General features: G+C 39.3%; 1 protein-coding gene across 3 annotated transcripts in view; it reads right to left on the bottom strand.

Moving 5' to 3' along the window:
* Nucleotides 1-1140: 1140 nt before the first annotated feature.
* Nucleotides 1141-13809, bottom strand: part of USP47 (ubiquitin specific peptidase 47) — a 51686-nt gene continuing 39017 nt past the window's right edge. For all 3 annotated transcript variants that reach the window (XM_074918247.1, XM_074918248.1, XM_074918249.1), the window contains 9 exons: nucleotides 12565-13342; nucleotides 10628-10803; nucleotides 10365-10445; nucleotides 9207-9322; nucleotides 7634-7752; nucleotides 5689-5819; nucleotides 3792-3839; nucleotides 3574-3704; nucleotides 1141-2570 (listed from right to left, as the gene is read on the bottom strand). In XM_074918247.1, the coding sequence (XP_074774348.1) occupies nucleotides 2396-2570; nucleotides 3574-3704; nucleotides 3792-3839; nucleotides 5689-5819; nucleotides 7634-7752; nucleotides 9207-9322; nucleotides 10365-10445; nucleotides 10628-10803; nucleotides 12565-13342 (1755 nt within the window). In that variant the 3' untranslated portion in view covers nucleotides 1141-2395. The remainder of the gene's footprint in view (nucleotides 2571-3573; nucleotides 3705-3791; nucleotides 3840-5688; nucleotides 5820-7633; nucleotides 7753-9206; nucleotides 9323-10364; nucleotides 10446-10627; nucleotides 10804-12564; nucleotides 13343-13809) is intronic.

Here is a 13809-nt window from a genome sequence, read left to right as displayed (position 1 = left end):
ACAGCCCATCTATAGAAAGAATTCAGTATCACTGCAATTTTCCCATTAAAAAAATATTCCATGAGCACAATAATTGTCTGGAAATACCACCCTCCTTAAGGACAGCATTATTCTCCCGTCAAGTTTCCTGATGCCACAATCCCTGAAAGATAAAGTGTTAGTATTTCATCAGGTCAGCAAGATTTCTGCTGAGCTAAGCAAATTAGAAACTCAAGGTTCTTTGTTTCTTTAAAATGCCCATGGTAAAACTCAAAAACGTTTGAAATGATCAGAATGTAAAGCAGATGCTGAAGAACGTCTTCCAGAACAATGAAGAATATATTCCCAGTACACTTGTGCAGAAAGAAGCGCAGTGCTGGTCAGGAAATCATTGCAAGGATGCCCCACAGTCCTCCAGCCAGATTTCTGCCAAGACTCACAGGTTTAAAATGAACTTCTTCAAAGTAGTTCTCAATGGAAGTTTCCCAAGTAGGGCTAGAGATCAAGCAAGCAGGTTTTGGAATTCTTTTCTCAACTCTACTTTATTCCACCTCTAGATTTTTGCCTCTCCCAATGTCCAAGTTCAAAGAAAATTCATGACCCATTTGATAGATAACTTTTTTCTCTCTTTCAAAACCTGCAAGGGTCTTCAGTAGCCTACAGACTATGGAAACGGTGGTTTAGTGAAGAACTCCACCTCCTGGCTGGCCCGCGCTCCATGCTTCCACCTCGCCTCCGCGGGCCGAGGCGGCCCAGGTCAGACAGGAGGGGGAATCTCTGCGCAGTGCCTGGTTCCCAGCTGCCAGAGCCCCTGGGGTTTTCAGGTTGCTGGGGGACAGCATGCAAGGAAGAACTGAATGTTCAGTTATTGAAAATCCTTTTTCCTCTGTGGACCAGAACTTGATCTGCCATTCACAGCTGGAGCTTTGAAGTTTCACTGGTGAGAAATTCAGTTCTGGAAAAGGAAACTTATAGCTGAGGAAAAATTAAGCATGAATAAGTAAAGAGGAGCAGCAGACAGGCTCTAAACCCCTTCCTGTAATACTGCGTACACGCGTGTGCACACACACGGCCTTACAGTGCTGACACTGCCTTCAGAAAGTCTCTATTTCCATGAAATAATTCCATAGTCTTTCAAATAAAAGCCACAGCATTTAATGATTAAAATAACGCAACAGAATGAACAAATGTTTTATTGGCATGTTCATTGTTGTAAACAGCATCTGGCATGAAAAAGTTTACCAAAATCTTTTGATTGTTATAAATTAGGTGGTTTTCCAAAAACTACGGAGAATTGTTCTCTATTGATCTTCATGGACCAAAGCAAAAACTTGCTGTTCCTAGGCTTTGCAATGAAATCATGTTGACTGCATCAGTCTTTGCACCACAACCTGAACTACCGAGTTTGTGTGTTGAGGTGTTAGAGGTTGCCCCAATATCCGACTACATATAGCTATGGAACCAACTCTGGGAAAAATAAAATGACTTCCAGCGGGTGGAGAAGATGCAAACTTGTAATAGTCTCAGAAACAAAATGTACAAAAAGGAGCTGAACAAAAACTTCATTAACAAGGGGAAATACAACCCTAAAGTACCCAGCATCGTCAAACATAAATGAATACAAATTTAAATAGGCAGCTACACTTCCAAATGTACACAGTGAATGTTGATATGTGAAAAGAAATACCATGGCAAATAGCTGAGCTGCAGTTCTGGTAAATGGACAGGGCAGGTTTTATTTACACATTGAACGCAATATAATCAAGCTGCTCACCGGCTTCTGTAACCTATTAAAAACCAGTTTGCCTTACAACAGCACTTCTGCAAAATGAACCAACACCTGCTGGCAGCTTTCTGCAGACACCTCTCAGACTACCTGTTTCATGGAAGAGTATTCTCACACCCTGCACTCGCAGCACTTCCGTTTCCTCTCCGGCCCTTCCTTCGCTGCTGCTTTTGTAGAACCAACGCGTTAACGTTTACTCCAGACTCTCTGATGAGGTAATGCGTGTATCAGTGAAACAAACAGAAAAAAGGATTCTTTCATGGCCTTTGCACAGCTTTTATTATTAAGCTATGAGTATCCTGTTTGAGGCTAGTTTCACTAGCTACTATGTGCACACTGTCCTCAAAAATTTCCACTCGTTTCCCTCCCCTCCCACTTTTTAGTTCTAATCTTTTTATTTGCACATCCCTTTTAGCTTTACAGTACATTTGACTATAGTGCACAACATGATTCCAAGTCAAACAGTGACCCGAGGGGGCACTGCGCTGCTGGCTGGCAACAGCCCAACCAGTGCTGGTGTCAGCGCTTTACACCTAATCAATGTCCTGCCGTAATGGCACTACACAGTAGTAGTGAACCTTTTTTATTTTAAAACAAAAAAATTCCCCAGGGAAAATGCTATAGCGAGTATCAGTCTTGCGTCAAATCTTTATTTGGTGCTCCATCCAGATAAATTTTTAGTGCTTTTTCTTTACGAGGAGAGTAGGTTACCCGGTGTCCAGTTTTCTGGAGTCTGCTGCTTTCCTTTTTCATCAGTTCATTTCTCTGCTCATCTGTTAATTCCATTAATTCTTCAGTTTTATCCCTAAAAGGTAAATATAGGTTAAAATTCAGATTAATACAATAACCATAATTAAGATTTCTGTAATTTTTTTTCACTTGGAGCAGCTTGGTAAAAAGCACAACTAAGCATAATACTCCTTACAGATGATTTTCTTCTTCTCCAGAAACTAACAATCTGTCTAAAGCTGCATTCCTAACAGAGACATTCAGTATCCCGGCTGAGAGCAGACCCAGGGAAAGCAGCAGCAAACAAGCCCACACTCCCCCGTCTACCTGGGACCTCCTGTTCCTCAGACACAACTACAGCTCTGCGCTTTATTCAGTCTGGTGCTGCCAGCTGGAAAACTAGAAAAAAACACCCTAGAAACTACCAGCTGCTCTCCCAAATAATTTTCTGAAGGCCATCACATTACCAACCAGCTGTTTCCCCCAAACTCACATGTAATTATGAAAAATACTGTAGGAGCAATGTGTTCGTGAGGCTGCCCCACCCACCCAGTTCAGCAGAAATGACAATATTCAAGCTTAGTCCTCAAATACCACCTTGTGGCTGCTGCCGTCAGATGATGAACCTTTTTCATGGTAACAATATTTTTGTCGTAACATCCTTTTTTCCAAAGGAGCCATCCTAATTTCTCAAAGGAATAAACTCAGAAAGTAAAACCCCTGCTCTCTAAAGCCCATGGCAAGACTCTGACTCCACAAGGAATGACGGTTCTATTTGAAGAGATGAAATCCAGATACACACTCAAGCATAGCAACGAGTGTTGCATTCAGCATTACTTTCAATTTTTTGAGAGGGAGGATTGAGTAAAAGGGTGCAATGCTTGTTTTCCTAAGCAACAAACATCATTCATATGCAGGTTTTTAGGAGGCTGAGGAGCACAAACATTCCATCTTAGTGTTTTAAACCCTCTTTAAGACAAAAGAAGAGTATTTTTATGCTTCATTTGATTACGCCACCCCCCCCAAATCTTATACACAGATTTTTTGCATGGTTTATTATACTGTAATAATATACACACCTATAAAATATTACTGCACCATCATCACAAATGTACAAAGGCCAGACATTCAACGTAGATACTTTAGGATTCCAGTCCAAGTCTTGGTGAATCTCTAGTATGGAAATGTCACATGGAAACGTTCCTCTACCCTGAGAAAAAGCAGTTACTGAGTGAATAAAACTCATAATCACACATCCGTGCTATTAAAAGGTAAAAATAGACAAAACCTTACTTACCTTTGCAAATTCTATGTTTTCTAAGGGTATTCCACTTATTTCACTCAGCTATAAAGGGAAGAAAAATGGTGGATTTAATAGTAGTCCACAACAACGTTACGTAGTGTCTATATAAAGTCAATCAACTTGCCAAATCTAAAAGTCAATTAAAATTACTTGGAAGTCCTCCAAAGTATCAGTACAAAATTACAGTGACAAGGTAGGAACTTCTTATATTTCAAAGTTACTAGCGTGTCGCAAGCTACACCTGCCATGACAGTATTTTATCACACTTCTCTTAACAGTGAAGGGTGACAGCAAAAATCTAAGAGAAGCAATAAAGAACATCCAAGTTCCAAGATACAAAGAGACCAGCTGCCTCGCGTGCAGCCTTCGGGCCCATCAGTCAGCACAAAAGAAAAGCTATTCCCCAGGCAGCTCAAAGCCATCTCTGCCCAGGCCCCTGCACTTCCTCCCGCAACCCCCGGCAGCAGCGCTGCTCCTCCCCGGCGAGGAGTGTGTCCCCCCGGCACAGCTCAGCGCTGCCAGCTGCAGGCTCATCTCCAGGGCAATGCAGACACCAACTTCCATTTGTGTTTATCTCTGGTTGCTTGTTTTCCCAACACTTGGAGAGATTTCCTCTCTAAGATTCTCGCCTCTTTCAAATCTGCTGTTAAAGCAGACGTGTTCAAATTAAACTGATGGTGAAAGAAGGCCAACAGCCACTGTAACTTTCTAACTCTCATTTCCTTAGGAAACTAGGACAAATAGACAATACTGACAAAAGCCAGACAAATTCTGAAATGTATTAGCCCTACACTCTGCTAATAAAATTTGTCTGAAAGAGCTGGCTGAACACATCTGTTACTACTTGTCAAATTCGAGTTTCTTTTATTACTGGTGGGAGTAAAAAGATTTAAGGCCTCTCGGGGAGAATGCTGTTAACATTGCTCCTTGCACATCAGTTCTGAAGAGACAAGAGCATCTAACTCTTTCTTCAGATAGAAGTGAAGAGGAAATCCTGAAGACTGCACGCAAGAACCTGCAGTCATAACTTCTTCTCTACCCGGAGAAGCCAAGCAGTCAGTCCGTGGCTTAGTCTGTGTACATACGCAATCCCAGGCTGCTGCATTCTGCAGTAGCTGAACAATGTTCCTCTGCCCAGGCTACGAACTAACCCCCAACTTACAAATGCTGAATGTTTTAGTAAGGTAAGACTCTGGCAGACTTGGCGGATACCATGATTTTTGCTGGCCTCAACATCCAGGGTGGCCTTTTTACATCTGGGTACTGCCACATATAAATAATCATTTCCCCAAGAGTGGAACCTGGGATATACTGGATTAATAAAACAGCCTCGATACAAGACACTTCTGCTCTAGATTTCTGCCAGGACCGTACCCTGTTAGAGGGTTCTGGCCTTAAAGGAAAAAAAAACATACCAAAGCCATATTTCCTTCCAATGAAAACACAGTTCAACCTACGTGGTGCAGTTACACTGTCCCTCAGCAACTGCTCTCAAATTCAGGTATGAAGAGGCTGAAAGGTCTGGTATTTTGGAATATCAAGATACTGGCTCAAAAAGAGAAAGCAACAATAGTTTAGCTTTTCTTTCCCATGCATTTTTTAAGGAAAGGGACACAGGTAATATTATGCTTCTTAAAACTTCAAGATATGACTTTTTTTCCTCATACATTCACCTGAATACTTTGATACCAGACCATTTGATGAACTATGAAGTAAAGCTGGTAATTCCTATGGCTTTAGCAATAGGCTAAGACAGGTTCTCGGTTCCTGAGGATGAGAGTCACAGTGCAATAAGATTTTTGCAGCTGTGACATCTCTGGGCTTCCCAACAAAGAACATCAATAAGGCTCTTTGATGTCACAAGACACTCGTATCACGTTACACATTTTACCTTCTCTTTTAATTCTTCAACGCTGCTGCTTTCTAGTACTACCTCCTGGAAAGAATCTAATTTCATCTCTGATGGCCTCCATCGTCTCGATAGAACAGCAAGCTGTGACATGGATTTCATCTTTTCTACTCCTAGGAAAGAAAGAGAAATGTATTACATTAACATCACAAAACATCCTGTTTCAAACTGGGGGTTTTCCATAGCATAAACATACTCAAATGCGGAAGACTGCACTACATACACATACACAAACTAAGTAACCTAGTATAGGTGCTGCAAGCGGTCCACCAAAAAAAAAGAAAAAAAAAAGGGGTGTGTGTGTCATGGGCTAGGATTTAGTTGAACTTCTCTTTGTTATCAACTCCTTTCAAGGAATTTTTTCACAGGCAGCATCTCTTGGAAGCCACACCACTTATTCTTCTTTAGGGCACATTGTTCCATCACTCCCAGCTCAGTTATACAGAATCTATCCCCCTAACCAGAGGCTGCCCTCCTGATCCTGCACTTGCATGAGACCTTCCTCAGCAATCTGGTATTTATCCAGGTGCTTCACTTCCTTTACCAAAACAAGCTTTCCACCTTCCACTTCTGTATTTCCCACACTTACTACATGCTTACTATTAAAGCCTGCTTTACACCTATGACCTTGAAGAGTTTCAGTATGTACTGCCCCCAGCCTTTTTAGATCAGTCTCAGGTAACAGAGCTTTCTCTGGCTGACAGGGTAATACTGTTACAATCAGATAAGCAGAAGTGATATCAAAGGGCTCATTTTAATTTTATTTTAAATAAATCTGTAATTTTGTCATTTAGCATGAAGAACTTGTGGCTTAAACATTTGTGTCTACTATTACATGCCTGTTTCGCATGAAACCACCACCACTGTTGAAGGTTCTCCCTGAATACCTTCTACAGTCCTTGCCTCTGACTACATTTGTGCCACCTTTCAACACTGTTGTCCAAAATGAAGATACAGCCACCCAAGGCTTCCTGGCATTTATTTCAAGTCTGAAGCAATTGTGCAAATTTTCTTCAGAGGCAGAGAATCACTAATTTAAATATGCCTGCAACAGTGCGATGGAAAGCTACTATGCTCAGAAACTTAACTGTAAATTATTGTAAATTGCATTATTTACCTGCCTAATGTCTTCAGCGTTTAGCTGAAGAACAAGATGAAGTCAATGGTGGTGGTGGAGGGCCTTAATCCTGAGGAAAAAGGCCTTAATCTGCTGTTAATCTAGAGGAAAAACAGCATGGTTTACTTTTTCCCCCTTAAATTATGCTTCTAAGGGCATATGCAAAGAATAGCTTAAAAAATGCCATAGTTTTAATGATATTTAAGAATTTAAGAAACAATCTGCTCTGTAACACGATTCCAAATGTGTTCTGATGAAAAAGGTCTTTTCAAAAATTTAGCACTTCATGAAAAGATGTTTTTCCACTCTTGTCTGAAAACTACAAAATGACTGAACAGCTGTGGTGACTTTAAAAATAAATTCTAGATGTATTATGTATATATACACACACATATATATTTCAGCTAAGTACAAACATCACCGATACTAGTCCAAAATACAAATAAAAGCATAACATACAGGTATTCCTGCAGATTTTATGTACAATGTAAACATACACATGCAAAAAACGTGCCTACAGTACTCAGTTTGTCAAAAAGCTGCCAAAAAACCCACAAACCAGTGCTGCTACTAGACCTCGTGCACATCACAGCCACAGGAAACCTGCTCCTGCACAATCTGACCCCCCCGCCTTCATGCAGAGTGTTTATTTTTAATTCTGTTTGCTTCTATTTTTTTTCCCTAATAAAATGCTATTAAAATGTCAGTAATAGTATTTAAAAGAAAAAAGGGAAAATTAATTTTCCATTGTTCTCTAAAGAAAAAAATCTCTAACATTATCTTTAGTTTCTCTTTAAACTGTATCATTACCTTCAAGTATTTCTAAGAAAACTTCCCAGTTGCTTGAAATATTGATATCTTCTTCATAGATATGATAATCTAGAAACACAGTGCCTGGGTTCTTCCACGTTTTCTTTCGCAGGCGAAACCTGTAAATATATCACAAAGAAAATGGAGTTTTTACCTGCTCATAAACACTTAACCACTGCCAGAGATCAAAACTGAGTATTTTCTAAAAAACTGAAATAGAACTAATTTATATGAGGTTTGGTTAGGTTTAACAGGAATGAGTTTAACATTCTGAGATAGTCCTGACAGCAAGTTATCACTCCTGGCTCTTAGTGCTGAATTATTCATAATCATAAGGAAAACAAGCCTGTATTTTGCTTGCTCATTGCAAGAAATCCGTAGGGATTTAGAGGAAGAAAACACTTTCCTATTTAGACTAGGAAAACACAGTATTCCCGAACACTTCAGACAGTTTTGCTGCTATTTTTTTTTTCTCTGAGGGGGAAGTGGGGAAGAAAGGAAGAGGTGGAGGATTAAAAGATTGTCTTAGTTCTCCTGCACCAATCCAGTCACAATACAGAAGCATGAGGTTTGATTTAGATACGGAGATAAGGGTATAAAGAACTAAAATGAGATTAAACATGAGTACAAAACTAACTGTAATGGTTTCTCCGCAAACAAAAGCGGGCATAAATTTTGTGCTGTGCACCCTAGTTATACAGCACTAGAGAACACAACTAGGGGGCACGGCAGCCAAAATTCCTTGGTCCAGTCACGGTGAGGAAAGGATAAAACCTGGCTAGATGTAGGTTTCTACTCCTTGTCTCAACAGGAAAGGGCCAACGTTTTGTCTTCCAATGTTTTGCTCCAGCCTGACTTCAGGCATACATCAAGGCCCCACCAGCTTGCTTACCACATCTTGCAAGTTCCTCTTAATTCCAGTGAGTACAGTGTCAGCTATGCCACAGTAAATACCACATCACTTGGAACCAAGAGTATGTTGAACCAAGGCCCCAGAGCGAGCTCAGCTAACGGATTATGGGTAAAGGGAAGACAGCACCACAGCAGGATTAGCACTTTGCTACAAAAGGTGAGTATTTTGTCACACTTGGCTGAAAACCACTAAATGACTGAACAGCTGTGTTGACTTTAAAAACAAATTTGTCTGTAGGAATCTGCAGGCCTCCTGAACCCCATGATAATGCGTGAGGCAGTTTGCTGCAGTGATCTGCACTGGGCCTGCATCTAGACAGAAGGGGCCTTTTTTGTCAACTGATTTACTCCATGCTCTCCTCTCTGAAGGAAATCCCCCTTACATAATAAGGGAGAATAAGACTTCTCAGATCTAAACCTGTAGACATGTTGCACACAGGCAATTGTACATCAATACTATTCCCTGTATCAATTTACATGAGATGAAAGCCAAGAATTGCACTAAATTAATGTTTGTATTCACAATCTGATTCAAAGACCACAGTAACTTATTTCTGCTCCTTTCACCACTTTCTTTCTCCATAAGAGAAAAAAAACCCCTAAAACCACATTTTAAAATATCATCTGATCAGGTAACTTCAACGCATTGCAGTCTCTTTACCTGTCAATTGTCAAGTCTAGGCCGCACTGCTCTCGAAGCTGAGGAAGCAGCTCCTCTTTGGACTGTCGGACAGTCATTCCTTTAGCAAAAACCGCATCTAGAAGAAACTTGCATGGCTGTGAACACGAAGAGACAATTATTAAAAACCTTTTTTCTAAACAGAAGAAAGCAGATTTCCCTCCTGTTCATGTTGTGACCAGTCCCATCCAACCAGCAGAATGACCATTAGAATGCTTTTCATTAAGAACGTAGGCAAAGAATTGATTAAAATTATGTTTAGGTAATTTGTGCAGTAGCACCCTCAACAAGTCAAACATTCTGCATGTCTGCCAGTGCAGAAATAGTGTCTTGTGTCTATATAATTGCTACTATTGTCTAAACGCTCTGACAAGAGCTTTTAAATAAGCCATATGATAATAAAGATGCCACTATCTTGGCTTTCATTGGTCAGACAAACCAGAACTCCCATGACTGGAAGTTACTTTTAAATTTATCTTAATTATCTGCCTTATCAGTTCAGCTTTGGTCTCTTATGTTTATCCATTATTAGTATTTATTCTGCAGTTTGGTCAAAAAGGCAGAAGTGAAGATGCACACAAAGTCATCTTTTAAAGACTGAAATCTATATAATGGAATTATTTGTATACTTTTCGTGTCCCGGAAGATGTAACAAGTGAGCTGGTACTCTTGCTATTGCAAGAGAGGCATTTTTGTTTCAGGCTCGTACTATGGAGAAAAGACTGTTACCCAGTTCACAATTCTGGTAAGCACTGTCTGCAGTGCATGGACGTGACAAATTATATCAGTACAGCATTACTGAAAACTGCAACCATGAGCAAAACCAGTTTCTGATTTGGAAAGAATTCTACATGACTTCATACATTTAAGGAAAACAAAGAAACAATTATTTTCATTTGTCCTCCATTTACAGTGCAGAAATAAGAGACACTTAAGAGAGATACTGTAGATCCCCCACTCCCAACTGTATACTTGGAACAGCATAAACAGAAATAAGCTCAAACTCCCTTTCTAAATCCAAGAAAACTTGCAGGACAATGCAGAGAAAAGAGGGACTTTATTTTTTTCCCAGATTTCAGAGAAAAACCTTGGCCAAGGCACATATTAATATTTTCAGTCCTGAAATATTCAACCCCTTACCTCTGGCTCATTTACCAAAAGTTGATAGACTTTGACTCTGTATTCACCCTTCTTAAGGGCTCTTCCAAGTCTAATAGTTATCTAGAAGGCAAAAGGTGAATCTGTTAGAACTGATACCGAAACCAGAACTCTACTTTGTAACACGCTACCAAGACTACTGCAATGATTTCACCTAGCAAGTTAACAAAAAGTTGTACATTATCTTAAGTTTCTCTATATTGTACCAATATATTTTTAATGATTCAAAATAACTTCTGAATAACCTTATTGTCATCAGAAAATGATGAAAGTGTCTCATTCAGTCGAACACTCTCAAACTCTTGATTGCTGGCGTAGACTCTAAAGACTTTGAAGTGAGAAGATGGAACTCCAACAAAAGGCTCCAAATGTTGCTTGAAGGCAGACAGTGTAATTCTTTTATCAACATGCACCATCAGCCCTAAACAAAAATAAAGATAAAACCAGCATAAAACACCACACTACCAAAAAAAGTACTCTGGTATATTATTTCCATATATTCAGTTGTCACTTGCAGTGAAAAGTCAGACACATAGTTAATGCCCACATTTACATTTTATCTGAGGATGCTGCAATCTTTAAGAGCTTTGTGGATTTTAAGTGTTTATGGGCAGATACTCCTGGAAGACAGCAGTTGCAAACTGCCCTATTTTGCAGTCAGTGAAGTGGTGGAGCAAAGTAGTAAGTACTCCATTCTGTAAAACAACCAATAGAGAGAATGAGATGGAGCGTTTGCAGATAACCTCAGTGGAGAGACAGGAGTGCTTCTGAGTTGGGGCTGGCCAGGCACATGCCACCAAATGTTTTTCCTTTTTTTTTTTTTTTTATTCTGATGGCTTTCAGGTTCAAAAAACTTTGTTTAATTCTGTGTTCTGGAATGTCACAAGATATCACAAAGCAAGCTCAAGTCTAGGTTAAGGGACTTTTTCATGAAATGATTTTGTAATTAAGGAAAAGCCACTATAGTAATAAGAAATTCTGGAAGGTAAAGTGATTAGTTTATCTTTAGAAATTGTGTTTCTTAATAAATGCAATTTGGACTACAGTATTATATTGTGTCGTGACTCATTAGAATAAAAGAATTCCTATTTAGAATATTTAACTGAACAAATAAAATTATTTTAATTCTAACATAAATCCATTCATGTTGTCATACTGAATACACATAAAAGCTCTCCCCTCAGGATAACCATTTATACAGCCTACTATGAAAGTGTTAAAATTAGGGTAAACAAATAATTTTTGTATCCAACTAGTTCTACCAAAGAGGGAAAATTAAAGTAGTTCAAGATTAACCCCAAAGAAAGATCCTGTCAGGCTCAAGGAGTCATTTTAGAAAAACTTTAGCGGCTGCATTTAGATTTCCCTGTGGTTTTAAAAATGAAAATACTTGTTCACAGAAATAGAAAAAAAAAAACAACCAGTAAAAAAGATTTTACTCTATTATTATTACATCAGGATTTCTGGATTGACAGGAAAATCTTTGCCTTTCCAAATATTTACCTTCTATCATGCTATTCTTTAATTATTCTTCTGTTAGTTATAAAACATGCAGGTACTGAGCACTGTTTAAAGGATTTCTCTTTATGACAATGAATATAGTACCTAGGCTCTCAGACTGCACTCGTTTGGACATTTTGTGGCCAAACACTTCATTGTACCCTTTGTACTTCAGTCAGTGAAAAGCAACAGCCTACTGAATTAGTTGATCAATATCAAGTAGATTTGAATTTTCTTCACGGACAAATGCCTAGGAATTTGCAAGTTTGTTAACCTAAATGTTAACAGAACACTGCTCTGTGAATGACAGTAAATAACCGCATGCTGAAACAGGAGAATCATCATCATCATCATCAGATGCAACTATTACCCTTTCACTGGAAGACAGCTCAGCTTGCTCGCCAGAAAAAGCTTTCGATAGAAGGAAACATGTATCATAGAGGTAGCTTTTCATTTTCTTAAAAAAAGCAAGACACTGTTCAAATACGTAATCACGTATTACAAGGTGAAGATCAGGCTAGACTTCTGCTGAACACGACACCATGACCCATCTTTGCACTTTCATTAGCTTTAATATGACATATAATCAAGCTTTTCATTACTGTCATTAGACTTTTTAACACAGCACGTGAATTAATTGGTAATAAAAAGCTGGATTATTTTAAGGCACTTAAATACATACATTTTTGCCCTTCTCCCGAACCTTCATCTGCGGTGTAGGGTTCTGACTTAAAGTACATATATTGTGCTTCTCCTCTGCTCTTGCCACTTTCATCGTATTCACTATCTGTTCCAGAATCTTCTTCTGCTGTGTCCCAGGTTTCTTTTTTCCCCTGATTTGCTTTTGATCGCCTGCTACTCGTGATGCTATGAGAATCAAGTCCGTTAGCCAAGGGAAGCGGGGCATTGTCCACGTTGCACAAAGTATCGCTGCTGTGACTGGAGCTGAGGATGTCACTGTCCACTGAACTGGTGCTCCTGTCGTTGTTTACATCCGAATCTGACCGCTCCTCGGACTGGAGATTCTCTGGATCAGAAATCTGAATTTGGTTTTCAAGTTCTCTGTTTTCTGCTGATGCTGAAGAGTCTATTTCATTTAAAGGTGATTCAATGTTTTCAAAATCACTGGCTTCTGTGCTTTTGCTGCTGTCCCCATTATCCCCCTCCTGCTGCTGCTGCAGGGACAAGCTTTTAAGCTTTTCAGTGCTTTCTTCCAGAATTGCCTCTACAGATTTCATATTACCTACAGGTCCTTTTACTCTTTCACAGGCTTCATCCAAGTTGCCTGAATCTCCGCTAGACTTCAGATAAACTGCTCGTCTAAATTGAGATCCAGGTGATTGCTCTGGTAATGAAACATACAGTCTGATTGTATTTGCATGACGATCCAAAAGTTTCCACAAATGAGAATCTGTATATGCCACATGATGATCTAAAGACTCTGAGCTTTCAATAAATACCTGAACATAAAATAACAGTGTTTTATCATGTAGTGTTATTTTGAATAAAAAAAGTAATAGCAACAACAGCAAACAGACCGGTTTGAGCATACATTAGAAATTATGTCACTAAGAAACATAATCTTTTATAAAAAAATTAAAATACCGGTTTAGAAAAAGACTAAGCAGTCTGTAATAATGATTTCAGTTTCCTTATTTCCATAATCATGTTAAGATTGGAGTGAACTGTAACCAGACTGACCAGCTGCACTAAGCTCTTATGTTCAGGAGTGTATTTATAATCACTTCACGTGCACCCTTTGCCTCTACACGAACACTAGTACTGGTAGTAATGAGCCTCACAACTACAGCTGGCAGTCTTTATTTTCTAGCATAGCATCCTAATTAAGAAATCTTTAGCTATATGCCTGGGTAAGCAATGGCACAGATTAGAAGACAAGGGAACACACTGATCTCTTCCCTTTATC

The sequence above is a fragment of the Athene noctua genome, chromosome 14 (genome assembly GCF_965140245.1).
Source record: "Athene noctua chromosome 14, bAthNoc1.hap1.1, whole genome shotgun sequence".
Lineage (NCBI taxonomy): Eukaryota > Metazoa > Chordata > Aves > Strigiformes > Strigidae > Athene > Athene noctua.
The sequence above is the reverse complement of the archived record's forward strand: the minus strand, read 5'-3'. Positions and strand labels throughout refer to the sequence as shown.